This window comes from Molothrus ater, chromosome 15 (genome assembly GCF_012460135.2).
Source record: "Molothrus ater isolate BHLD 08-10-18 breed brown headed cowbird chromosome 15, BPBGC_Mater_1.1, whole genome shotgun sequence".
Lineage (NCBI taxonomy): Eukaryota > Metazoa > Chordata > Aves > Passeriformes > Icteridae > Molothrus > Molothrus ater.
Genome location: NC_050492.2, coordinates 4,384,839 through 4,412,789, shown reverse-complemented (window position 1 = coordinate 4,412,789; position 27,951 = coordinate 4,384,839). Strand labels below are relative to the sequence as shown.

The 27,951-nt window shown below is 46.1% G+C and overlaps 1 protein-coding gene across 1 annotated transcript in view; it reads right to left on the bottom strand.

Moving 5' to 3' along the window:
- Positions 1 to 4: 4 nt before the first annotated feature.
- SLIT3 (slit guidance ligand 3) overlaps positions 5 to 27,951 on the bottom strand; it is a 490,596-nt gene continuing 462,649 nt past the window's right edge. The window contains exons 31-36 of the mRNA XM_036391775.2: positions 27,500 to 27,740; positions 25,367 to 25,497; positions 10,663 to 10,817; positions 8,034 to 8,319; positions 5,726 to 5,934; positions 5 to 3,300 (exon numbers count right to left, since the gene is read on the bottom strand). Of these exons, the coding sequence (XP_036247668.1) occupies positions 3,059 to 3,300; positions 5,726 to 5,934; positions 8,034 to 8,319; positions 10,663 to 10,817; positions 25,367 to 25,497; positions 27,500 to 27,740 (1,264 nt within the window). The 3' untranslated portion in view covers positions 5 to 3,058. The remainder of the gene's footprint in view (positions 3,301 to 5,725; positions 5,935 to 8,033; positions 8,320 to 10,662; positions 10,818 to 25,366; positions 25,498 to 27,499; positions 27,741 to 27,951) is intronic.

The following is a 27,951-nucleotide window of genomic DNA, read 5'->3' as shown; positions in this document are numbered from 1 at the left end:
GGTGTTACAATCTTCCATAACCCAACAATTTATTTAAACTTACATCACAATGAGAATCTAATAATAAAATACATCAGTTCACACGAGTCTGCATTGCCATTTTTAAAGGGTAAGCATCTTTCTTCACTTTATATTAAAATTTTCTGGAGGTAAAAACTACTGCATTGTACCCACAGTTCTTGAAATCGATTGTAACATTAGGCAGGTTACAAAGGAACTTTCAGAGCTAATTACACTTCAGTTAACCACACATTTTTGGCACATCTGAATGCTTTTTTAATTTTCTTAAAATAATTCTATAGCAAGTCAGAGAATCATGGACATAAAGCATCACTCTCCAGTGGCAGGTGCTGCCTAAAAGCATACAAAAATTGCATCATTTGGTTACAAAATAGATATTTTCTTAGTTCTTTATCCTGACCCTTAACACCGAAGTGCCGTGACAGAAGAGGGCCAAGAACAGGGCCGGCCTTGCTGAGTTGTTGCTGGTCCCTTTGCTGCAAGGCTTGGCTTAAGTAAATCCCAGAGTGATGTGTTAACAAGATGTTGATGGCTTTTGCCTTGCCAGGCCTTTGCTTTCAGAGCAGGTGTGAGGCCACCCGCGAATGTCACCCTGTTTGTCACCGCGCTGCTGCTCAGGCGACAGAGCGGGCACAGCTTTGGACAGGTTCAAGAGGGGCCGTGTTCCTGCAGGCCTGGGCAGTCCAGAGTGGCTACAACAAATCTGAGCCACTGCCAGGCTGGATTTCTTCTGCCTGACACCACAGCAGCTGCTTCTTCAGGAATTCAAATGTTTTTAAGCAGGAATGAATCATTAATGGTAGTAGTGTGCTGGGCACGTATTTGTACAAGTGTTTGCAGACACTCACATGAATTTTTAAAACATGTGGGTTGTGGTTTAGGTGATTTTTGTCGTACATCACAAACCCCAGCTGCTATGAGCTGCTGATGTTATGTAAAAATAAAAAGCAGTCCACAGTACTTGCAACCAGGGTTAGTTTTTCCCTGGCTTTTGAGCTGTACTGTATCAATCAGAGTCTGGCACATTAAGTAGTGATTGTTTTATGTGTCACTGATTGTCAGCTCCATGTACTGATATTTATTTTGATGATTTTTTTGAGATGCCTGTTAAATTGGTTATGTCCCTTCTGCTCACATTGTTCTGGTCATAAGAGAGAAATATGAATGAACTGCTGCAGTTAAGGAGAGACTGACATAGCAGAAGCACAACAAGCATCTTACAGCTTTCTGGCTGTATTATAGCTAGATGGTCCTCTCTGCTTTAGTGGGAAATAAACCCTGTCATGGCAGGGTTGCATTCTTCCAAAGCCCAAATCAAAGCTGTCCCATTTTCTTGATTCAACTTTCCTACTCATCCTTTGCTGACTCCCCTGATCTGAAAGCCTTTTGGTGAGACCAGTGAGCATTCCCAGAAGGACTTTATGGCTGCTAGGAAGCATCTCTGACTACTTTCCTCAGAGACAGAGAACTTAAAGAAAGGATCATAATACTTACTCCATTAGAGAAAGAAAGAAACTATACAGGTAATAGAACAGTTCTTGATGGGCAGGTTTGAAACTTACAGTAAGAGAAAATTCAAGGTATCCATGGTGCTCTTTGCATGTATGTCCTGACCCTGAAAGGCAGCCCTGACAAAAAACCCTTCAAAAATCAAACTCACTCCCAGAGTCAATTTTTTCCATCCACATCCACACTGAGAATTCATCCCTGCATTGATTTCCAATTCCTACTCAGCAGTTGCTCTGAACACAGCTCAGGTGAGTGGGGGTCCTTGGGGAGGCACGAGTGCAGGTGGAGGAGCTTTGGTGAGCAGGTCAGGCTGCACTGGGCAGAGCTGTGACACCTCTCCCTGCAGGACAGGTGCCAGCTGAACACCTTCACATGGATTTAGTGCAACTTCTGCTCGCCTGGAGAGCCGTGGGGAGGCAGGCAGCTGCTCAGAGCCAGCGTGAGGCTGAGCAGCAGCCACGGCCCAGCTCACACCCTGGCTCAAGTGACAGTGGCAGTAAAAGCTGATAGGTTGCAGGTGCCTTCTGGCACCTGCGGTATTTTCATGCTCTTTACAACCTTTGCAAGTTAAAGTGTCAAGGTGTGATAAACTATGTAGCAGTGCATTCCTTACATTTCATATACAAAAAAGGGCTCAAGACTGGGAGCAAGAAGGCACAAACTTGGGAAATAACATAGCTGAGGAGTTTACACAAAAGTACTATGTCATTTATTAGGCATCACTTAGCACTTATTTCACATTTTTGCCCCCAAATTACCCAAAGCAACATAAATTTCTCCACTTCCTTTCCCTTTGCACCCTTCTTTTGGATAAAGCTGCCTGTGCTCTATAGATACAGTTGCCGCAGAATATAACATGAACACAGATAAATACAACATACACAGCAAAAAATGTATTATTATAGTATTACAATAGTCAAATAATGTAATTAGCCTCAAGCTATGGCAGTGCCTGTGTGCTCCAGGGAACCAGTTCATGGACAGCAAGCGGGGCCACTGTACAGGAGCAATGTTGGCAGTGTTGGGAAGAGAAGGGGCTGAGGAGGCTCTTCAGGTGCCTGGATGCAGTCAGTCACGGGGATCTGCTCACCTGGAACTCCCAGCCAGGGCCTTGGAGCTTTCTTCAGCCCAAATCAGTCTGGCAGTGGGTCCTTGGAACACCTTTACGTCTGTTCATTGTGCATACGCATAAAGTCACCCCACATTTCTCCTGTTAGGCTATGTTTTCTTTATATATATAATTTTTTTTTTTAACCTTTTAGCTTTTGAAATTTTTTTTCTTACAACTGTTAAAAAAGTTTCATGGTAAAAATAGCTCACTATATGATACATATACCCAAAGTGGTGCGATACTTTATATAATAAAAGATGAAAATAGTCACTTTCCATAATAAAAATAAGTTCTATTTTTTGCTTATTTTACAATATACTTAATAATTCTTTTCTTCTTCTTCACTCTGCAAGTAAACAGGTCCCGTTTCCATAACGCTTCTGAGTCGATTAAAGTGGCGAGAGACCCAAGGATGGCTTACGAGCACTTTGAGCAGCCGCACTCCACGTGTCTCTCCAGTTCCTCCGTGAAGGTGGAGCCATCCAGGCACTGGAAGAAGTATTTCCTCCTCTTGCTGCGCAGGGGCACGCAGCAGTGCCCGCTGCCGCCGCAGCCCCCGCGGCACTCCAGCCGCGGCACCTTGGAGGCCGTGGCGCACGAGGTGTAGCCCTGCTGCTTGCGCACCACCTCCCGGATGACGTCTCCTTGGCACAGGCTCTCTGCTGGGACAACAGGGGGGGGCAAGGAGTCAGAAATGGGGTAACTCTTCTGGTTGTGGTAATGTGGTAACTTGTCTGGCCACAGGGAGCAACACACAGCTTTCCCCAGGTATTGTGCTGGGGAAGCCTGTGAGAAGATCAGAGAGAAGAATGATCATTCTTATCCTCACTTGCTGCACCTGGTGTTGTGAACATGTGGAATGTGTTATGGAGATTTGTTTACCAAAGGGTGGTTTCTTAATTGGCCAATGGTGATGCTGATAGATTGAAGGACCAATTGGGTCCACCTGTGTCATGACTGTCTGTAAGGACCACTTGTGCAGCACTTCCCAAATGATGTCTCCTTGGCACAGGTTCTCTGCTGGGACAACAGGGGTGGCAAGGAATCAGAAAGGTGGTGACTTGTGGCAGCAGCTCTCTGGTCACAGGGAGCAACACACAGCTTTCCCCAGGTATTGTCCTGGGGAAGGCTGTGAGAAGATCAGAGAGAAGAATGAAAATTCTTATCTTCATATGCTGCACCTGCTGTTGTGGACATGTGGAATGTGTTATGGAGATCTGTTTACCAAAGGGTGATTTGGTAAACAAATCTTTCTTAATTGGCCAATGGCGATGGTGTTTTAATTAAAGGACCAATTGGGTCCACCTGTGTCGTGACTGTCTGTAAGGGAGATGGGTTTCTCAGCAAGTATAGTATACTAAAGAGATGGATCAGCCTTCTGAGAATCGTGGAGTCAATGCTAATTACTATCCATTGACATGCATAATAACTAGCATTGACTCCATGATTCACTCAATGCTAATTATTATTATGTCATAGCTGGGGACACCCAGCTACGACAGTAACTATTTTGCTAGATGTTATAGATACATATTATAATATTGGCTTTTTGCAAATATTGAAATGGATTTTATATGTGTAGTGTTAAAGTAACTTCGTTAAAGAGTTTTTATTTCTGTTGTTAATTAAGCTTAGTGAAATAGCTGATATAAGTGTGCTTGTGTTAAAATGCCTGCTTGGGTGGGATAACACCCAATGAACACAGGATGAGCACACCTGTACAGATCTGCCAGCTGTCAGCACTCACTGGCTGAAGGCAGTGTAAGCCAGGGCCCAAAAACTGGAGGTGATATGAATGGACTAAAATCACAACCAGGGAGTTTGCTTGCTCTAAAAAGGAGGATCCAAGGAGGAGCCAGGCTAAACAATTCTTGGAACATGTAAACTAGTTGGGAAAAGTTTACTTTGTCTATGAATATGCTGATGTAAGGGAAAAGGTGTTTAAGGGGTATCCCCGCAGATAACAGTGTGCTCTTAGCTGACTGCCAAGCTGCACCTGGCTGTAGCAGCCTTTGCTCTATGGTCCTTGTCTCCTATTGTCCTTTATTAAACTTTTAAGATGTTCACAGGAGAGTGAATGTGTTTTTCACACTGGGTATTCCCCACACATCAGTGAGCAGCCCTGGGTTCATGATGTGATTCAAGACAAACAGATGGAATGAGAAGAACCTTAATCTTTTACTGCTTTGTACCTGCCACCAAAACAGAGCATGTCTACACAAATGTGTAATATCCTGTGCAAGGCCAGGGCCAAGCAGGCCTGCTGGCTTTGATCAGCAGCCTGGAAGTGTTTTAATGAGTGCTGAGTGTTGAGTCCTGCAACACTCCTGCAAAATAAGAATTAGTTTTACCATGTCTGCTTCTCTGGAGCAAAGGTCAGCCTGTGCTTTGTGACGCTAGTGGTCTGGGATACCTGAAAGTGTCTGTGCTGTTCTGCAGTCCCTGTGCAGCAGCCAGATACATTTTGGTGATGGACATGTGTAAAATTTGGAAAGTCTGTGGTTCATGCACAGGAAAGGGACAATGGAAATAAAAATAATATAATCCAGCTCCTTCCTTCTGGACAAGAACAAAAAAAGGCAGAAAGAATGCAGTTAAAACTCAGTGAGTTTCCAGGGAGTCTTTTCAGGTCAGGCAGAAGAGTTGGGCCTCTGCCCTCGTAGGAAAGTCCAGCATGATCTGTGGGATTCCCCTGGAAACCTGCCCAAGCTGAAGGAGGAGAATCTTTCATGCCACTTCAGGTGAGTGGTTCCTCCTTGCAAGACCTCCCTTCCCAGCAGTGCAAATCCCTGCTTGCTGAGGGTAAACCTCACAACAAGCTCTTTAAACATCCACCCAAATCCTGGGAGCAGCAAAGGATTCAGGAGACAGAGAATAAAACATGTTCACTCCATGTACCCATTTCTCTATGTGATAGCAGCTGCCTACTGTTATATGACTCTGTTCTCCTTGTACTGCTCTGCAGAGGCTGGCTTAACTTAATCTTCTATTTGCCATTCCTCCCCACGTCGGAGTGGCAGGGAAGAGAGGAGTAAAGCCGGTGTAAATGAGGTGTAAAGCAGGAATGCAGCAGCACAAGCCTACCTCTGTCACAGAGCTCTCCGCTGTAGCCCGGGTCACATTCACAGTAGGGCTCCCCGTGCTCCGAGACCTTGCACTGCCCGTGGCTGCATTTCAAAGTCCTGCAGGGGTTTGAGGAATTGTTCTTCTTGTCACAGTAGAGGCCCGTGTAGCCCTCCATGCACTTACAGGTGTAAGCAGCACCAGCAGCCGTGCACTTGCCATGCAGACACCTGGAGAAACAGAAGCATTTAGAGCTGGTCTTTGCTGGATGTGAAAGTTCCTTTTCCCAGAAATGTTTGATTTTAGCATTTCTGCCCATTTAATTCCAGGATACTAATCCAAAAACAGCAGCTCAGTGTCAAACACTCTGGAGAAAACCATGTGGGTTTTCAGTGAATACTGGATAACATTCAGAGAATACATTTAGAATTTGTGAACCTAGAGTAGAAAACATTCAGCTCTTCATGAGCACAGACCAAGGCTTGGCACCCACATGAGACAGCTCACATTTACAGCAGCAGCACGTGCAACTAAGTGCCAACAATCAAGCTGCATGCCCAGGCTTCCTGAGCAGAGTTGCTGCACAAATAATATCAGGTGATGAAAACCAGTGTGATAAATGAAGGTGCTGGTGGCAAAGCTATGCACAGACTTATCAGCAGGCAGCTGTACTTGAGGGTTCCCTGGCTCCTGGGGTTTGCAGCGAGCTTTGGCATTTCCAGGGAACACCACAGGGTGGGGTGGTGATCCTGAGCAAGTTCTCTGACACTGTCCCCACTTCTGGCACAGGGGCAGACTTGGCACGGCTGAGAACAGCGAGGAAAGCAACTCTTTCCAGCCAAGGAAAAACTTTGGCATAACCTAACTTGATATAAGCCCATGTCTCTTTTATTTCTATTTTCTTTCTAGTACTTCAAAATTATTCCCTGTTTATGTTGAATTTTTGTACATTTAATTTTTAAGCTTTGAACTAAAAAGGACAGATTACATGTGAGCTCCAGACATGCAAAATACTGTAATGAAGGGAGTCACAGTCTGTAGAGAGCAGTGTTTTCTGCCCTACAAACCTAATCTTTACAGGTGCATTTCCTCAGTGAGGTTAGCCTCTGTGTGTTGGAGCAGACACCTCCCAGCAGGGCTCCACACTCCCCTGGATACACTGGGCAGGGCTTTAGGGAGCCAGCTCCAAAAGGCTGAACTGATTTAGGAAAGGTGAGACAGTGTGTGAGCATTAAAAATACACACAGCTACTTCCCTTAGCAAGGGACTGTGTTCATAATTGCCTCATCCTCCCTAGACTATGAGAGAAACAATCCCTCATCATGTAAACATCTGGAACTCCCTTATTTTCCTCTGTCCAACCACAACAGCTTTGTGTTGACATTAGAAATTCAAGGAAACATTTGGGTCTTCATACCTTTGGTTTGTAAACTGTCAGGTGCTTTTCAACACCTCCAGACTTCAGTACTTTGCAGAATTAGAACCAGAAGCAAGTTTCAAATGGTACCTTTGCCACGTTAAATCTCTGAGAGTGATTATTCACTGCATCAATTTACCTGTCAAAAGTATGTGCTCGTGAAAAGCGCCTTCCAAGACAGCAACTGAAGGAACTTCTAAAACAAAAGTACTTCCATCTGCTTATGAAACAACACTGAAATATGCAGCCTGCTGCTCTGCACGAGACTGTTTCCTGTGTATTGGCCATAAGAAAGCTATTCATCCTGTGTTTCTGATGGAGATGTGGTTATTGAGCCTTTGAACTGCAAATACTTTACACTCATGCTCCCTTCACATGCAACACCACGCTATCCTTTAAACTTGCACTTTAAAGAGCTGTTTCAAAGTGTAATATTTAAGTCAGCTATTTGGGAAATTTAAAACTGCTCACACTGGAGTGCGTAATGGTCTTCAGGGAGTAAGTTTGAAGACTGGGCTCAGTGCTGCAGGGAGAAAACCCCTGAAATGTGTACCTCTCCCTCACAGGCTGCTCTGCTCTGGATCCGTGCAGGCTCTCGCCTCCTGGGGTTAAGCCATGCCCATTAACAGGAGGTTTTGTATTTTAATGTGTCGAGTCACAGCTGAAGGTGTGACCTGCAGCATTAACAGCCTGAGCTCCTGCAGGACCACGAGCTCCTTTGGTGAGTCAGCAACGTCTGAACAAGAAGTGGAAATTGAGAGCTGCCACAAATGCAGACTCACAACTGTCAATAACCTCGTGTGGGGACCCAGCACCTCCAAAACCAGTCAGATGTGGTTTTGCAAGATGAAATGTGAAATATGCCTTAGCTGTAAAACTTTTGCTCTCCAGTCAGCATTGGTTTGAGCTTACTTGTGGTTAAGACATGGATCTCCAATTTCCTGGTCACACAGAGGGCCCGTCCAGCCGGGGTGACATTCACAAATCACACTCGTTTTCTCCAGGGAGCGGCAGATCCCGTGCTTGCAGATGTTACAGGATTTGCAGCCAGGAAGGACTCCCAGGGACTGCTGGGGTAAATCCTTGAAATCCTGCAGCTCGTTGTTGATCCTGACATCGTGAATGCAGCCATGAAAACCATTTGGTGTCTTGTCTGCACCCTGGCGCAGGGATGATAATCCAGTAGAGGTTGGGATCCCTTCAGATAAAAGGAAAAAGGGAAGGTTCAATTACAGTTACAATTATAAATTATGATGGTAATTTATATAATTTTCTATATATAATATAATAGATAAAATAATATATATAATATATAAAATAATATAAATTATATCTATTTATATATAATTATACTTGTAATTTATATATAATGTACATTTTATATATTTATAAATTATATAAATTATAAGTTATAATTGCTAAAGCTTCTTTTGTCACAGCCCCTTAAAATCTTTGAATAACTAATTTGCATAGGACCTTTGTAAGGTAGCACAATCTCACTGTCCTCATTCTGGAAATGGAAAGGAAAAAAAAATAAACTCACTTGCCCATTCTTCTGTAAGAGGTACATGACACAAAAAAAAAAAAAAAGAAGAAGAAGAAAAACCAAACTATTTTTTTTGCCTGGTGGCTATGTGTTCCTATCCTAGATAATGTTCCTTCTCTCTACAGTTTAATAGCAATTATTCTTCTGAAAGGTTTGAGAATGCCTTCATTTGTCAGCAGGTAGCATCCACCTCTGGGATGCAACAAGACAGTTTGGCTTTACTGGGTCACAGTGTTAAGAGAGGGAGTGCTAAGAGTGCATCCCCTGGATATTAGTGCAGGAGAGCTCTAAAGACAGGGAACAGCACTTCAAGGGCCAGGCCAAGGCTTTGTGGTGAGCCCCTCCTATCTTGTTCAAGTGCTTGGAAGAGTTCACATGGTTGGTTCACCAGCAGGTTCCTTGGGATGTTGTTTTGTGCCTTCCCCACTGATGCCAGCTTGGATGTACAGCTGCATTAGCACAGGCAAGTGCTTCCTTTTTCAGCCATGTGAGGCCTCTGAACTCACTGTCTGTAAGCAATGCCACTGTTAAAGGTGCTCCTAAAACAAATCCAGCACCTGTTTCACTGTGTGTTAGGAGGAAAGTTGCTAGAACAGGTGATGTGGTCGTGAGATGGACAAAACTCTGGGCAGCTGAAGGTTCAGGTCTGTGTTAACCTTACTGTAGGTCAGGAACAATTGCTCTGGGGTAATTTAGGCAGCTACTTTAGCTAAACCACCTGCAGAGGAAGGGCAGCTGGCTCCATGGGAGGGCTGCACACAAAGAGGTGGCACATGAAGAACAGGAAGGGTTTAGAAAGAAGCAAAAAGAATTTTAATAGGCAACAGCAAAAGTCTTTACTGAGGCCATGGATCCTGGTATCCAACAGACCTTCATTCCAGACTTCAAGTTTTTCCTGAGAATTTTTAGGTACCTTTGGAGAATTAGTATTGATCCACAATGCTCATCCATTAGCAAAACTTTTTCCACAGGATTAGTTCCCAAGTCCCCTGTGTATAAACTGCTGCAGGATTGTGCTGTGCTAAAGGGAGAAATTGAGATGGCCTCTGCACCAGCAGATTATCTTTGATGCACAATGCTCTTTAATAGCCTGTGACATTCTTAATAGGAGCCAATTATAAAAGTTCAGCTCTGTACAAAGCAAGATCAGCCAGTTTTCTGTTTTACAAGGGCAATATTCAGGGTTCTTTTAAAAAAGTGTTATTAAAGAAAATTATTTAGAAAAGCCTTGACCAGCACCAACTGAATTTGGTAAGAGTTTCTACTATTGGCTTCAATTATCTCATTAGAAAAGGCTCAAAGACTTCCTATTACCATTCTGCTGACTTTTGTATTTGAAATAGGCTGACTAAAAATTCAAGAACTCCGTGTCACTGAGAGAGAGATTTCAACATTCAGTCCAGAATAGAACTATAGGGGGTTCTGGCAAAAACAATCCATTGGGCAGAGACCAGCCTTTGTTCTGTCTCTTGTAACCAGACACCTAATCAGTGGTATAGTCATTATTCTGGGCATTGTTCCCCATCCCATTTGGCCTTTTCCCTCCAGATTCAGTACTTAATGGGAAAAAAATTTCTTAACTGAGGTTTGGGCAATTCTAATATCTGTCTAAATCTGTGGCTTCAGTTTCCAATGAGAAGACTATTAACCAAGGTGTTCTTAGCTTGTGTGTTAATATGCTTTTGAATCACACACCTTTTTCCCCACAATTTTTAGACCTCTCTAATAAAACTTCCAGCAGAAATACTGCTCAGTTATGGTATATTTAAACCTACTGACTATTGATTTGCTTTTTTGCCATGCCAATTTGTGATACTCCTACTGATACTTCCACTTCAGCCACCACAGCTTGGTGCCAGCCAGTTCTGGGAGCTGCTGAAACACCAAGCAGGCTGTTCCTGTGGGGGCTGTGTGAGAGCTCTCTCCACAGGATGGAAGACGATTTACTTCTGAGAAAGCATGTTAAAACTTCAATTCTAGAACAACTCACAGTACCTCCAATGTAGAGGGGTGTGTTGAGGCTGACAGAAGACTGCTTCTGGAGCTTTCCCAGACTCTTGGGAGCCCCCTTGTCCACCACCAGGTTCAGAGTTTGATTCAGCATCACGAGTTCCACACTATGAAACTGCCCATCATTTATTGTTTCCACACTAAAAAGTAAGAGAAAAAGAAAATAATTAGAAGATGAACAAGGAGCAGCCTCTGCCTCAGTGACATCCTGTGTCCCTGTGGTAGCACAGCTCTGGGGTGCTCTGGAGCTTTCAATCAGGGCGTTCTCAGCATTTCCTCCAGCAGGGAGGCACACATGGACCCTCAGCTGATCCTGGGCAGGCAGCACTGACACATGTGCAATGCTTCAGAGGCCAGCTAATCAGGAGAGCAGCCACTCCAGTTGCTTTTTCCAGGCAGAAAAGCAAGAGTGTAGCTACAAGATACACTGGCTTTGGGGACAAAACTACCACAAAATCCCATTCTGAGCTCTCAGCCACAGCTTGCTGCCCTCTGTCACACTGCTTGGTGCTCATGCTGCAGGCTGGATCCTGAAATAATTTCTTCTCCAGTGGGTAGTTTAAACTCAAATGATCTCACAGGGGTCAGGAGAGATTGCAGTTTGGGGTGAGACAGCAGCGGCCTCTGAAACCAGCATCTCCTCACAGCACAAGTGTCTTGGAACTGTGTACCAAGGAATAAGGACAGACTGAGGTTCTCAAAGCCAGAGAAGGAATTCAGGAAGTTTTGGCTTATAAATGACCACTGTGCTTTGTTCAATATCAGACAATCCCACCTGAACACAAGGTGTTCTACTCCTTTAGGGAAACATTAAGGTGTAGATTGAAGCTTGAGGATAAAACAGCAGGAGTTGTTGGGTGGTGGGGCAGGGAGCAGGCAGCCATCTGAGCAGATAAGATGGTAAAGTAGTGTGTATTTATTGCTTTGTTTTTAGCACTGAGTTTTCAGATGCATGAAGCCTGCAGCAAGCTCCTAGTCTGCACCTCACACAATCTTCACCTTCATCTCCTGTTCACTCCCCCAGCCATTAAAAGGTGCAGTGATAGAATTCCATTTGCATCATGCTATCATATTTTTATTTTCAGGGCAGCTTCAGCTCTCTACCCTTAGTGCTGCATGGTGAAATTCCCTAAAACAACCCCAGGGTTTCATGCACTCCTGCAGGCAGGCAGGGGCAAGGGTGGGATTACCTGCTCTTGAGCAAAGAGAGTTTCCAATCAGGGTGGTAGTTAGATCTGATGGGATTTTCCCACTGCTGTAGCTGTAATTAAAAGGCACAGTATCTCATGTGCACTCAGATGCACACAGGAACACAGTAAGAATGTGATAACAGGAGTGGTTGTTCTGGAATCAGCCTGTGGGCTCTGAGAATTGCCCACATGCACAGATGCCCTTTCCCAGATTCCTCCCTTCAGGCTGGGGCTGCTGTTATGTGTGGATAATGACAGAACACACCAGCTTTGGGCATCCTGAGACACTGCTTGGACAACAGCCTGGATTGGGGATTGCTGCACATGTGGTGCACACCACAGCACAGCATCAAAGTTTGGGCTTCTGCTCATTCCAAAGGCCCAGCATCCTTTCACAGGAGGTTAAAAATTCACAGGTCAGGCTCTTTCAGGTGATCTGTAAATTTGCAAGGTCAATGTCTCTGAGCTATTTACCCACACTTTCTTCACAGGCAGTGGAGAGGAAGAGACACACTCATCTCTGAGGGTGAATCACCTTTTAGATGTGACCAGCTCTCAGCCTAGATGACATGCTGCCCATCCTTAGTGCCCAGCCCTGCAGAGCTGATGTGTAAGGCTATTGCAGCAAGGAAATAGGGCCTCAACTTCACAAACAAATTACATGCCTTGGAGATTACTGGAATTCAGCTGTTGCTGGAAGAAGTTTCATTTTTATAGTGTTTTATGGTAGACCTGACACAAGCAATTGTACTTGAGCAATGTCAGGCAGCCAGTCAGCACTGCAGGCATTTCTGGGAATGTGCTGGTGGAGAAGAGCACACTGGAGCTGATGTGCCTCTGCAGTGCTGCTCTGCTCTCCCCACAGGTTTTTGGGATGAATCACCAACACACAGGCCTTCAAAAGTTCATGTAAGGTTACACAGGTCATAAGGTAACAGAGATCAGTGAATGAGCACCTTTACAGTGTAGCTTTACATAAATAAGAGATAGTTCTGCCACAGAAAGGTTCCCAGGAAAGCTCTGCTGGCTCAATCACACATTCCTGACCTGCTTTACATAAATGAGATGGTCCTGCCACAGAAAGGTTCCCAGGAAAGCTCTGCTGGCACAATCACTCATTCCTGACCTGAAGGGAAGCCCTGGGCTGTGGCTGCTGCCCATGGGCAAGATGGTGACAGAGCCCTGGGGAGAACTCAAGAACCTGGATCTGATGCTACAGTTCAAAGTGTTTTAAAGAAAACACATAAAGGCTTGACAGTGAACAAAAATGCAGATCCAGCTGGTCCAGCAGACACTCTGGGTCAGAGCTGTTATAGCAGGGCCCTGGCAGGGGCAGTGGGTTGTGTGGGGCAGGATAAGAGGCAGAGGATGTGCTGGACTCCCTGCCCAAGGGGCTGAGCCTGTGGCTCTGGGAAGGGCAGGACTGTCCCCACTGCACCCCAGGGCACTGCAGCAACTCAAGTGAGTTTGGAAACAGCTGCTCTGAACTTTGTGTTTGGATACTCAGGAATTCTGCTAAGTGTCTGCTGCGTTACAAGGAGCAGCTGTGCTACAGCAAGGCCGACTGGGTGATCCCTCTGTGCTCCCTGCTTATCTCAGTGCTCTCTGCAGTCAGTGCCTGAGTCCCGGGGGGAAGCACTTGGACTTCAGCTGGAAGGTGTGAGATAAATGGAAATGCACATGTGTAATTGTTAGTCTGTGCAGAAGTGCCAGTGAAAGGGAGAAGTGGAGCCAAACCCCACGGGCTGTGAGAGCTGAGCACTGTGGAGGTGGGATGGATGGCTGCAGGATAGGGAGCCCTTCCCCAGCAGGATCAATAGCTGAAGCCAGCACACAAACCCCATGGTTATCTGCAGAAGGCCAAGCTACGGCCATTTGTCAGAGGACAACATTATCACATCTGGCAGGACTGGCTCTTCCCAGAGCCAGGATTTCACAGGCATTCATCACCTACTCTCCACAGGGTGTGCTTTGTCCAGATTATGCCTTGACTAGCAGGCAAACAAAAATCTGTGAGTCCTGGGGATGGAAGCAGCCACCCCACATGGTGCTCATGCCTTTCAGCATACCCAGTGCTGGTACTTTTTGTTGGAAAGGGAGTGAGAGGTCCCAGTCTACAGGAATACGTGGATGAGCATTACTCTGTTCTGATTCCTTCACTTTTTAACCCGGAATTAAAATAATCTTTGCCTGAACTTGGAGAAACAAAGTAACTCACAGCCATCACCCAACACTGCAGTTTTGTAAAGCAGATAAAGTTAGAACAGGCAAAGCACTCATTTGCTGTTTGAGAAGACACAGAGATATGATAGAGAAGCTGAACGTGGACAGGCAGGATGACAGGAAATCCCCAGCCGGCAGATCCTCGTGTGAGAGAGAGCACGCACTCACTGCCGTGCTGACGGAAAGGCATTCAGACGCCTTGGGGTTCTGAGATGGAGACAACCGCGGGGGAGAGACCAGTGGTGAGAGAAAAGCGGCACGAACTCTCCTCAGAGCCTCTTGAGCAGCCCAGCCGGGCCTTTAGGAGCCCCGGCAATCGTCGGAGACAGCTGGAGACAGTGGCTTGGCCGGGGATGAAGGGCGGCGGCCGCAGCGCCGAGCAGCGCACGCTGCGCTCTGCGCCAGCCCCGCCGCTCCCGTTAAAGGGTCCCGTTAAAACCCCCCGTGAATTCCCTATTCCCTGAAATAGGGCATCAGGTGCTCCCACAGGGCTCTTCCTTCTGGAGCTGCCCGCGGGATGGAGGTACCCGCCTCCAGTCAGTCGGGATTGATGGAGCTCTTCGGGCAAACCCCGCTCCGAGCGCGGCGGGGGCAGGCCGGGAATGCCGGGATGGGAGCCGGGACTGCGGGATATGGGCAGGGAAAGCGGGATGGGAGCTGGGACTGCGGGATATGGGCAGGGAAAACGGGATGGGAGCCCCGACTGCGGGATATGGGCAGGGAGTGCGGGGTGAGAGCGGGGAATGCGGGATACAGACCAGGAGTGCGGATACGAGCAAGGAAAGAGGGATGAGAGCGGGGAAGGCGGGCCGGGAATGCGGGGTGATAGGAGAGAAAACGGGATGAGAGCTGGGAATGTGGGATACGGGCCGGGAACAGGACGAGAACCGGGAATGCGGGATGAGAGTCAGGAATGCGGGATTCTGGCCGGGAATTCAGGGTGAGAGCCGAAATGCGGGATGAGAGCCGGGAATAAGGGATGAGAGTCAGGAATGCGGGATACTGGCCGGGAATTCAGGGTGAGAGCCGAAGTGCGGGATAAGAGCCGGGAATGCGGGATACTGGAATTCAGGGTGAGAGCCGGGAATGCGGGTTACTGGCTGGGAATGCAGGAAGAGAGCCGGAATGCGGGACGAGAGCCGGGAGCGCGGTGCAGCGGCGCGGACGGGCAGCAGAGGGCGCCGTGGCACCGTGAGCCGAGCGGGGACAGCGCCGGCCCCGCTCCCCGGCCTGATCCCGGCCCCGCTCCCTGCTCCTGATCCCGCTCCCGGGCCTGGTCCCGGCCCCGCTCCCTGCTCCTGATCCCGGCCCCGGGCCTGATCCCGGCCCCGCTCCCTGCTCCTGATCCCGGCCCCGCTCCCTGCTCCTGATCCCGCTCCCGGGCCTGGTCCCGGCCCCGCTCCCTGCTCCTGATCCCGCTCCCGGGCCTGATCCCACTCCCGGCTCCCGCTCCCTGCTCCCGGGCCTGATCCCAGCCCCGCTCCCTGCTCCTGATCCCGCTCCCGGCTCCCGCTCCAGCTCCCGGCCCCGCTCCGCGTCCCGGTTAAACCAAGGGACGAGCACAACGAGGGACAGCCTTGAAAGGTGCGGCAGGAAGAGCCCCAGGGCCGTGCCGCCGCCCCAGTGCCCTTCCCCCGGTGCTGACAAACCGTGTGCCGCTCCTAAGATCTTTGCAAGCCCTCAATACAGTCAGGGAATTTTAGCTGACTTCCAGCCGCAGCACTTTGTGCCACTGCATTGGATATTGTATAGCTTTGTATAAATTCTTGTTGAAAAAAAGTGAGGAATTATGATTAAAGAGTAAACACTTAAAGTGTAAGCAAGAATTTCCAGGAATTTAATAATTAAACTTACTGAAAAGTAAGCAGCAAAGGGAATAAAAAGTTTGCCAGGACACAAAGTGATTGCTCAGGAGCCAGGCACTGCTGCTCGGGGCTGTGGTTGGCACCTGGTCAGGCATTCATTCCCCCACTCTGCTCAGTCTCTGGAGCATCCCTCCACTCTCTCTTCTCCATCACACTCCTCTTTTCACAGCCCACCTCACATGCCTTGCACAGTCCAGCACATTGCTCTCACTGAGATTACCCTCACAGAGCTGCACATGGGACCTGGTCAAATTTGGCCAAAAAAGAGGAAAATGCTGGGATGTGAGGAGAGCTCAGCTTCCAAAGCCCTGGACCCAGCACCTTCTATTCCCTTGGAGCTTCCCTCACAGGGAAGGGAGGCCACTAGAGAGGGTTCTATGGAAGAGAAATTAAAATTTGCTGTGGGGGGAAGCTGCTCCAGCAAGGTGAGCCAGGGGAGCCACTGCACAGGGCACCGCACACAGTGCACATGGCCTCTCCTAGGAGCTCAGGCTCCAGGACACAAAGAACTGAAGGGAAAGGGATGTGTATTAAACATAAAACCTCAGGGAATATATGAAAGAACTGATTTCTACTCTCATTTTTCAGCTATTTCTCTTCTCCCTCATATATTTTCTTTCCCCTGTACTCCAGCCCCAAGCACACACAGATGTTTCAAGCACTGACTCCCCTTGCTCTAACACCCATGAGAGATTTAGAGCTGAGCCACTATAAATATGCCAGTGAGCAGAAATGCATTAAAGGATTAAAGCATTCAGTTGGAACCTGTAAAATTTGGGCTTTGGGGTCAGATTTTTTTTCACTGTCTAGTAATACACCATCATTGTAGACAGCAGAGAACAGCAGGGCAGAGGAGTCAAAACCAAAAATAGCTTTAAGTATCACAGCAAACCATGTCACTGAGGAGATATATAACCATCAATTATGCAAATGAGAACATTAATTCATTAGCTACAGTCTCCAGATTTTCCTGACCTCTGTCTTAATGGGGACACGCCTCATTTGACACACAAAACAAAGGAAACACAAGGATGGCAAGAGAGGGGATTGAAGGCCATGGGGAACACTGAACATAGATAATCTTTGAGAACATTTTAAGTAGAAGGGAATAAACAACAATACGTGTCCAAAAGAGCTTAAGGAGCTTACAACACCAGAAAAGAGGTACCAAAATCAAAAACTCAAGGTGAGAGCTGCAGGGAACTGCGCTGAGATGTCAGACATTTGGGAGCTGTGAAACTCACACTGTGCTGGGCTGACTGTGGGTATCAGCAGTGATGGGTTTTCACCTTTCCAAGCTACACTTACCTCCTACCCTTAGTTCCAGCTATAATCAGTCCTTGGCCTAAAATAGATTTAAACTTCTCCATGGCAACAAAGGCAAAATCATAATTGGAGTGGTGTTTGTGCTACCTCCACAATAACACATCACTTCAAGCACTATCATCTTCAGGAGCTGAATAAAAACCACATGTTGAGAAAAAAGTATGAAAAATGCTAATGAAACACAGGACTGGGGAAATAAGAGGTGAAAGGAATATTAAAGCACTCAAGTTCACTTTCAGCTTGAAATACACTCTTTTGTTATGTTCAATCCTGTCTTACATGACTTGAGTGTTAGGTCTGTTAGGCTGAGAGTACTCAACATTAAGAGTTTTTTCCTTGATACCTCCATTTGAATTTGCTTGGTTTTATACCTTTTCTCCTACTTACAACTTTGTAGACCACCCAAATAAACCATCTTTCTCTTCCTGGTGTTTACAGCCCTTGAACACTGGCAGCTGATTACCATATCTCCCTTAATGATCGTTTGGCCAGGCTATGCATATCTAATTTCCAGCCATAATTCAATTCCTGCAGCACCCCTGCCAGCAGTGAAAGTCATTGTGTTACAGACCTTCTAAGGGAAAGGCAAGGACCTTTTTTACACCCCTGCAACATGCAATTAACACAATCCTGATACTTTTCCCTAGATGATTCATGAAAGGGTCAGACACCCAGCCAGGGCAAGCATCGCTTGTTTGCAGTGAGTTCTCACAGACCTGGGTGATGTTCCACAGCTCCCTCCAGTCCCACTGCTGGGAGCAGAAATTGGTGGGAGCAGGAGCTGCTGTCTCCTGCACTCACACCAGCAGAGCTGGACACCTCATTCTGCTGAGAATCTGTTAAAGCAAGTGCCATGGCAGTAAAAGCAGCTGGAATGCACTCCTCAAGTCCACGGCCTCTCCTGAGTGACAGATGAGAGCGTTGCTCCCTGCCCACCCTCTCCACCAGGATGCCTTGGCTCCTCACTGTGGTGTCACGAGCTGCCGTGTCCTGCTGTCCTCACAGTGACAAGCATCAGACAAAATAACAAACCCACAAAATACAGAGTGCAAAAAAAGAATCAGAGATTCTGCAGTGCTGTTGGGTCGGTGTGAAATCTGGTGACCTTATGAAAATGACACTGCAAAAAGCAGGGGAGAAGGCAGGCACTGGCACAGCAGCAGAGTGGTAGCAGCCTGAGTGCCACATCCTCCCCTGCACTGTGTGGGTACAGCTGAGTGTCACACACCAGGACAGGCTGTGACACAGCCCCTGGCCCCACCAGGGCTTGGAACAGAGCAGGGTGCATGGGGTCACCTTCTAGGAAAACAGCTCTGCCAGTCAGGTGGTTATCAAATCACAGGTTCTGATGAGAAAATCCACCAGGTGCCTTCTCAGAGTTGTTACACCAGGCAATACTTGGCACCATCTATCCCCTTTTCAGCTCTGGAAAATATGCAGGTATCTGCCTGTTAGCAGCAGGGAGCAGGGCCTCTACAGAATACAATTAACAGGGCATCCAGCCAGATTGACAGAGAATGATGGGCTTTACCTGAAATTGGAGGCTAAACCCCAAGAAAAAAGAAGAGTCATGTCTATTTAGAAATTGTTATAGCAACATACCTATAGCTGGATCCTCTCCTTCACAGAAATGACCAAACCCATCACGTTTGACAGCCACCAGAGCAGCTGCCATGCCCACCTTTCCCCCCAGCACTGGGGCATGTGCTGAGCTGTGGGTGCCATTCCATACTGGGAAGAAGCACTGGAATAACCAGGCACAGACCCCTCCTGCCCCTCTACCAGCTCCCTCAGCTCCAGGTCTGCGTGTGCTGCTTCCAACAGAGGCTGCCTCGACTGCATCAGAGCCAGCTCAGCACTTGGGATGGATGGGACATGAATCTATCACACATGGCACACATCTAAACTTTGTGTTACTCATCATGTTCACAAGAAATTTACAGGCAGGAAAAAATAAACATATTAGCTTGCTACATGTTATTGTAAGGCAAAAACCCTCACAATTCAAGACATGAGCCAGTCATAAGTGCACAGGAAGTTTATAAAGTCATTTTGACTATGATTAGGTTTATTCCATCACTGTCTGTTATGCAAACACTTCATCCTTCCTCTGATGCAATCACAATTAGCCAACTTTGGCAATGTACTACTGGACCAATGACCTATGGTATAGCAGGAAAACGCCTTTAAAACATATTTGCAACCTTTCTCCAGCCTGGCCTCTGCTGACAGGGGATGCCTGGGTGCAGCTCAGACCCACAGCTCCAGATTTTGGCCCCTGAATAATGTGCCCTGGGACTCAGAGAAGGTAACTTTTATTTTTGTCATTACCCAGAACAAGTGGCTTTAGATGACCCATTCCTAACCATACCTGGTACCACAGACAGACCAGCACTGGCTCACTTTGTGAAAGGTTTTGCTTTCTTCTGGTGAAAAGGTCACTCTGAAACACCCTACACATGTGTGAGACATGAACTGAGGGTCTGCAGCTTCTGGGTACTTGGACACTGAACTGAAGGGAATGAGCTGGGTTCTCACAGGGGGAGGAGATGAGAAACTGTCATTCTGCAAGAGATACTGGACAGATTTACAAAGAAAATAATTAATTCAGCTTAACAAGATTTTGCCTGCTAAGTCCTTCAGCAGTCTGAAGGACAAAACTTTACCCTTCCTAAGCTTCAGCTTAGCAGGAAAAAGGAAAAAAGTTTCCATATTTCATGAAAGCAAATATTGGATTCTGAATCTAATGATAAATGTTAAATGATATTTTAAGGTCTTGACCTTACATTTTCACTGTCCTACTGCAAAAAAACCCAGGAAAAACTAGGGAAATGCAATGTTTGTGGCTTGACAAGTACTCACACACTTGCCATTTTTTTCTTATTTAAGTATTCCAGAGCCCTTTATAAAGTAAAAAAATAACTCAGCTGTCCTTTGCCTTGGCTCATGCAAGATGTCCAAGTACATTCAAATTTTACAATTTTTCTTATGCAGGTCAGACACTACTGCCAGTTTCTTTCATTATATTTGATACAGAATCCCTAAGGGGTACCTGAAAAAATAAGAGTGTGTGATAGAATAAAATGAATTGCAAATATTCAGAATTATAAAGAGCTCAGTGATGCCTCACAGAAATGACTGAAAAACAGTCCATTAGAGCCCATCCAGAGTATCAAACAGGCATCCCACCAGGGATGGGCACAGCATGGGCTGCAGACTGTGAAGGTGTTAGGAAGAACAGGAGCAGTCATGCAGTGCACTCTGCAAAGACACTTTTTACCAAAAACTGAGTTTGACAAGCTCTAATAATGATCCTAAGAATAATTAATGGTCTCACTCCTCGAGCACATTCCTCCCCAGAAGGCAGAGAATTAATGGTGAAGCCTCCCAGGCTTTTCTGCAGATAAGCAACTCCAGCTAAAGAGACAAGGGCACAAAATCCCTCTCTGTGGAAAGTGTGGATGTTCCACCACCAAAGCAACTGTTCAACTTCAGCACCAGCAGAAACTTGAGTAGAGGACCACAGTTCTTGGGGAGCAGCACATCCCTCCAGCAGTGGCCTGGCCAGGGACAGTGCTGGACACTGGGTTCCAGCAGCTGCCAGGCTCCAGAGCCACGGGCAGAGCCTGAGGGAGTGGAAGGACACGGGAGTTTGCAGATGCCACCAGCATAAAGAACCCTGTGCTGTTCCACAGCCTGGAGGGACAGGGGAGCAGGAACCTCACCCTGCAGAGACCTGCAGCACATCTCTGAAACACCTTTTCTGTTATTCATTCTCGACTTTTCAGTGTGCACAGGGAACCAGATTTAATTTGTCGTCTTGCAGTCATCACATGTGAAACAGATACTGCAGGAATGTAAGCTCCTTTATTTCAGGCCTTTTGCTTTAATCACAGGAACATCCATCTATGCTGTGTAAGAGTCAGCCAGACCATGAGAACTGCATGATACCATCTACAAGGAATATTTTTAATGATGTAGCATTTTGGAAAGCAGATTATGCAAGGATACTTTTAAAAGGAATTAAAATGTAATTTGGGTGTAGTCTCTACAGAAAGACAATTATAATTCATTCTTATCTTTCCCTAACTGCCTCCTTTTTCACTGCTGTCAGGAATCTTGCATGAAAACATATGACTTTACACCAACAACGCCTGCATCTTGCTCTTCACCAGATATAACAGTCTGTGTGCAACATGGCAATCTGGGAACTCTGGAGGGAATTACATCAGCAGTTTGTGTCAAAGTTCTGTTTTCCATTTGTATTAGGAAGGATTATTTCAGCATCCAAATCAATATGACTGTGTGGCAGCATAAAATCTATTGGAGAAAAGTTTACAAGTAAGGTCTTATCTCTGGCTCAAGGAACAGATGTGGGAAAAAAGACTGAAAATAGGGAGTTCTCCCTATAGAATACAGTTAAATGGATAGCAGTGTCATTGGCTGAATGCTGGAACTATGGAATTAACTGCTCTTTGTTAATTCAAACTTTTAACAATTGGATTGTGGTAGTAAGCAAAAGCAGCATGTTCCTTACCAGTTGGCATCTTTAAATTAAGGTACAGCATCTGTGTAAAAGATATACTTCATTTCTAGAACTCACTGTTGGAGTGGCACCAAGCACTGTCATGGCATGGAAGAGTAACTCTGAGCAGTGCAGAAACCAGGAGGGCAATAAAGCATTCAGAAAAAGATTCCTATTCTCATTTGTCCATTAAATAGAATAAAAGAAACAATAACTTGGAATCCTGTTTCAAAAATGGATCTCTTACTCTGATGTCCAGAAAACCATTTTTCTGCAGCTCACAAGTGACAGGTTCCAGTAAAAGATGAGTCAGATTTTCTTTTAAAGGGTGAGTTCTGTCATTGCATTATATTATATTACTGCATTAACTTGTATTTCTCTCTAACTTGATGAAAAATGACAGGGAATTTTAGGTAGTCATTTCCACTGGACATGTGCTGACCTTTACCTGACTAGAATGAAAGAAGCCCAATGTCAACTTTAACCTTTCTATCCCAACTACCACAGGGACAAACACATGTTAAGCAAACCTGAATGTACAGCCAATTATCTTGGGCTTTTCCAGACTGACTTTGTGAAGCAGTTCTGGTTCAATCTGCTCAGAGGAGTGACTAAAACACAGGAACAGGTTCCCTGTGGTAGCCAGGGGCACCCTGCCTTCCCAAAGGAGTTCAAAATCTCTTTCCTGGCAGTCCCCTCCTGTGGCACATCCCTGCCCTGCAATGCCCTCAGCAGCAGAGCCAGGCTCAGAGCTCACAGCCAGCTGAGAGCACCCCCTGTGCCTGCTGCAAACCTTCCCCCAGCTTTGTGGAATACCATGGAAAAATACCACCAAGTGTGACTGACTCACTGCTGGCTTCCCAAACAACAGCTTTTATCTCATCCCTACAGGATATCACCTGTAGTAGCCAAGTTCTTTGCTAATTTTACTGTTTGTAAGTACTATTAATAAATCTTATCATGGAGACACTGATGAGGAATTACAGATCATGTGGTTGGCCAATGACTTCCCACATCCCATCCTGGGAGTACCTGAAATAGCCAGCAAAGCATCTCAGTTACAGCCCAGGACCAGGTCAGGGACAGATTTCCTGCAGCTGTAGCTGGCACAGCTCCCACCAGGCAGCATTTTAAGGCCTCCTCCTCTTCTGGCAGACTCTTCTGGGGAAAAACCAAGGGCCAAAGCCCTGCTCATCTAGTCCAAAAAGTGGACTGCTTTGGAGGGGAGCAGAACGTGATATTGACTGTGAAAATTAATCTCAGTCTTTCAACAGAGCTTTGCAAAGGCAAACAATCCACTTTTGCTGAGATTGAAACTGAAATGAGGCATCAAAACAAGACAGCAGGGACAAAGCAACAGGGAAGGCAAACTGTTTTAGCAATGGTGAGGTCAGGATATTGCAGGTTCTCCTGGCAACCTTGTTTTTAATGACAAATGAAAATGGTAGAAGTTGAAGAAAGGAATTTCCCAAATTCTTCAGGTTGTGATACAATGCATCACACTGAACCAGCCATTCATTTCATCAAAATGCAGATGAGGAGAAAATGCAAATAAAAGTCGAGATAAACTCATGGGAATCAGGTCCAGGTATAAGTAGATTTTAATTTCCCTTGAGAAAGCCTCTAAACAATCCAGAAGGTATTAGTGACACAACTTAGAAATGATGGCCAACGCCTGGATAATGGAAATAATTGACCATTGTCCAAGCTAAAAGGAAATGGAGGATTTTCTGTTATTTTGTGTTTTCCTGTCAAAACTCTGTGCCAAGCTGGAAGTCATGTGTTAGGCCAAACAGAGCACATGCCTTAGCTAAAAGTCAAACAGAGAGGTCAAACCTGATCCACTTATGCCTTCTACCCTTAAATCCTATGTTTGCAAGGGGACAAGCAGGTTTTCCTGTTCCTCCTTCAGCCTTTAAAGAAAACAAGACTTTTAATCTATTTAGAGGCCCTTTCTGACATTCTTTAGCTGCAGTTTTTCTCAATCAACCTAATCTTTTCCCATCGAGCTCCATGCTAATCCCATTTTGCTCCACTCCTTAAACTAATAAAAGATTAGAGTGACATTTCAGAAAGGGCACCGTATTAAGCAGCTTCTTTCCCATCTCAGCAGACCAGGGTGCACAAAATGCAGTGAACAGGCCATTAATCTCATGGTAATGAGGTGTCAGTGTGAATGGAGCCCTCCTCCCTGATCCCTGGGAAGGGTGGGGACAAGGAGGACACAGCACCCACCCAGAGGGCAGCAGACCTAAGGAGTGTTGTTTGTGTGCTGGTGGCAGCAGATCCTGTCCCCACTGTGCCATGGTGACCATGGCCAGCAAACATCCACATGGACCGTGTCACCCCTGACACAAACCCAGCTTTGCCTCCGTTCTAATTAGCAGCACTAAACTGTTTATCAGCCCCAGCTTTGCTCTCACAGCTGATCAATTAGGATCAGCTGCCACACACAGAGATGTTTTTCACACCTATCCATCCAGCTGGTGAAAACCATGGGCAAACTACTTCCTTCATTCCTACAGGGGACAAGCCAGTGCTCTTCCTGGCAGCATGTCTGCATTGGTATTATCCACTTTGCTTTAATACAGAAAGAATGTTTTCATTTTCTTAAAAATGTCACCATTTCCCTAAAGAAAAGTGCCTGGGAGGCTCAAATGTTAGCAAGTGCCGAGAAAACTTTCTGAGAGAAGTCTGAGGTGGGTGATGCATGGTGACATCCATGCTGTCCCCTGCTCTCCCCACAGCGTGAGCTGGGCTGGGAATTGCAGCTCTGCTGCACACACAGTGCCAGGAGCCTCTGCTCAGCCCAAAATGCACTGTGTGGTCAGCACTGCATCTGTGCTCAGAGCAAACTGGAGCAACAGGGCTTGAAAATAACAACCAGGGGAGAGGGATGCTGAAGGAACCGTGGAGGAAAAGGGCAGCACATCTACAGAAATGTCTCTATGCATGGATTTCACTTGTGCATTTGCTTTTCTTTCTTGTGAATAGTGAATTAAACCTGTGGATTTCATATCCTCAAAAGCCAAGTGTATGAAAGTCCAAACTATTCCACAAATTACTTTTGTAATTTGTTCCTTTTTGTGGTTGTGTAGGTACTACTAATACAGGCAAGAATTGCCTTAAAAATATTCACCCCATAGAAGAGTTCAACCCTCCTCCTTCTACTTGAGGCAGTCTAACCCTGCAGTTGCACACCCACTGTTCTGTCTTGGTACAGTCACTTAATGCTAGACATCAGCAAAGAAACTGATTAATTGGAACTATTTCAAGGACAAAATTCACCAGAAGCTGAAACCTTACAGTAGATTAGAAAATGCATTTTTCTACAATTACAGGAGGACACAGCATCCTGGTATTGCCAATAAATGTCAATTTTTACCCATGCAGCCTCCAGCTAAGTCTTCATTCTGACTTTCTCATCTAATTACATGCATAAAAGAGATACCTTGAAGTAAAATAAAAGGTTTTTCTCCAATGTACACTGCTTAGAAAAATCCTACCTCTCCTCCACCAGTTTTGGAAGTCAACTGTCTTGGCAGAGCTTAGCCTCTTACCTGTATACTGTGGTGGGTGGGGAGCTCAGGGTGTCATAGATGAGCCTCACATGTCCTTGGTACAGCTCCAGAGCCAAAGGATCATTGTCTCCTTTGTACAGTAAGATGCCATTGTCCTTGTCCGTGGCTACCTGTGAAACATTCATAACCACGTGAGGATGCTTGAGAATGATTAATAAAAGGAATAAACCTGTATTTAAAATCAAACCAAAATCATACGTGCAATTCAAATATGCTTTAATACATCATATATGTGAGCAGCAATGCGAGCAAGAGCCAGGAGGCACAGAAAGCTCTTGGTGCCCTTGGGTGGGCTCACACACAAAGGTCAACTTCCCATTTCACATGAGAACCAGTTTCCAGTTGTCTTCTGAACCTTGGACTGGTATCAAAATCCCAGGCCTCCTGTCTGCTGAAAAGAAAAATATTGTCCCGAGAGGCCATTCAGAGCAGCCTGCTTTAAGAAGCACTGAACAGCAAGCTGTACAGGATGAAACACAGTGCTGTAGGAAGAATCACTAGGAAGACACAGAGCACTCCTCAATCATCCCTGGCTGTGTTGCCAGTCTGGGAATTGGAGTCTGGAGGGATTCTGGAGGCAGCATGTGTGCCCACAAAGGGACACTGGTGCCTCAGTCACCACATTTCACTGATTTTACACCACACAAGTGGCTCACAATTTTTTCCAGGACTTCAGCCACCAGGCCTGGTTCCATCAGCATGGGATACAGGCATGTTACAGGCTAAATGTCAAAATGCATGGATTTCACTTGTACATTTGCTTTTCTTTCTTGTGACTAGGGCATTAAACCTGTGGATTTCATATCCTCAAAAGCCAAGTGTCTGAAGGTCAAACTGTTCTACAGCTTACCTTCGTCATTTGTGCTTTTTTGTGGTTGTGTAGTTCCTAATGATACAGACAAGAGATTCCTTAAAAACATTCACCCCACAGAAGAGTTCACCCCTCCTCCTTCTATTTGAGGCAGTCTGACCCTGCAGTTGCATATTTGCCACTGTTAAGTCACAACTGACACAGAGACAGACAGAAGTAGCAGAAGCACTCTGTCCTTACTGAAACTGCTTCTTTTATACACTGCTCTGATACAGGTGGGCCTGATTGGTCATTTAATCAATACATTTCACCTGACTGGTTAATTAACAAGACACCCATTTGTAAACAATCTTATGAGAAAAACAAGAAAACAGATATTAGAAAAACACCACCTGCAGGTTGTTTTAATAATTGGCTATCATTGTTTATCTCCAGCTCCCTAAAGTCTCCTGGGCTGATTCTGGGGAAACTTATCTAGCTTTCTCTCTCTCTGGCCAGGCTGTCATTATCCAACACATTCACTCTTCTGTCTTGGTACAGTCGCTTAATGCTAGATGTCAACAAAGAAACTGATTAATTGGAACAATTACAAGGAGAAAATTCACCAGAAACTGAAACTTTACAGTTGTGGGTTTCTCTGGGTCTGGATTGAAGGCACTTGAGACAGTAGTTCATGTTCAGACCCAGGTGTTTATTATTTCTTATCAGAAAAACAGTCCCACTACTGTGAGTTTGGCAGCTTTTCATTAGAAGGCACAAAATGGCCAACAATCTCTTGTTACAAGGTCTTTTAACACTAAACTATCCAATTAAGAGCTGACACCTGGATTATTTTCCCTTTTAACCCAATAACTGATCCCAAAGAGCCCCCAGTGTGGACTTTTCTGCCCAATTACAAAATGCCACCCAAACCCATGGAGAAGAAGCATGAAGAAGAAACCCAGGATGACACCCTGTGCCCTCCATCTTGCTTCCATCCACAGCATACTAGAAATCCCAAAACCTAAATTTCTCACCAAGTGATCCACCTACACTACTCCCTATAATCTATTTCACACTTTTGTGGATTCCAGTCTATCTTGAAGTCTGGGAAACTTTCTCCATGGATGAGGGTCAAAGTCAGTGCTGCCCTCGGGGTCAGGGCACCCCAGAGCAGGCAGAGAAATATTCCCAGTTCCCTGAGTTTCCACAAGAGCAGATTAGAAAATGCATTTTCCTCCAATTACAGGAGGACACAGCATCACCAACAAACATCACTTTCCCCCCGTGCAGCCTCCAGCTAAGCCTTTACTGCGACAAACCTGCAGGGAGATGTTGGCCTGGGGGCGGATTTTGGCAGGGGGCAGCTCCACGTAGGAGTCCTTGCCCACGAAGTTGACGGTGATGAGCTTCTCGCAGCGCTGCCCCGCGAAGCCGGCCAGGCAGCGGCACACGGGCTCGTGCTGCGCCACCACGCACTGCGCGCCGTGCTGGCACTCGTAATTGTCACACGGACTCGTCTGCAGCAGCACCATGGGCGGCGGCGTCTCGCAGAACAGGCCACTGCAAAGGGAGGGAAAATTCAGCCTCAGTCACCGGCACTTTATTGGTTTTGTGTCAGGTGCTGCTGATGCCTTGGCGTGGTTGCCTAAAACAGAGGCTGGACAGAATTAAGAGAATAAAAGCAGAAGGTTCTTAATAAATACTCGTGTTGCGTTGTGATTTTGGGGTTTAGCTCAGAACCTTGGGTCCCTCCCTCCTGATAATTCCCTGC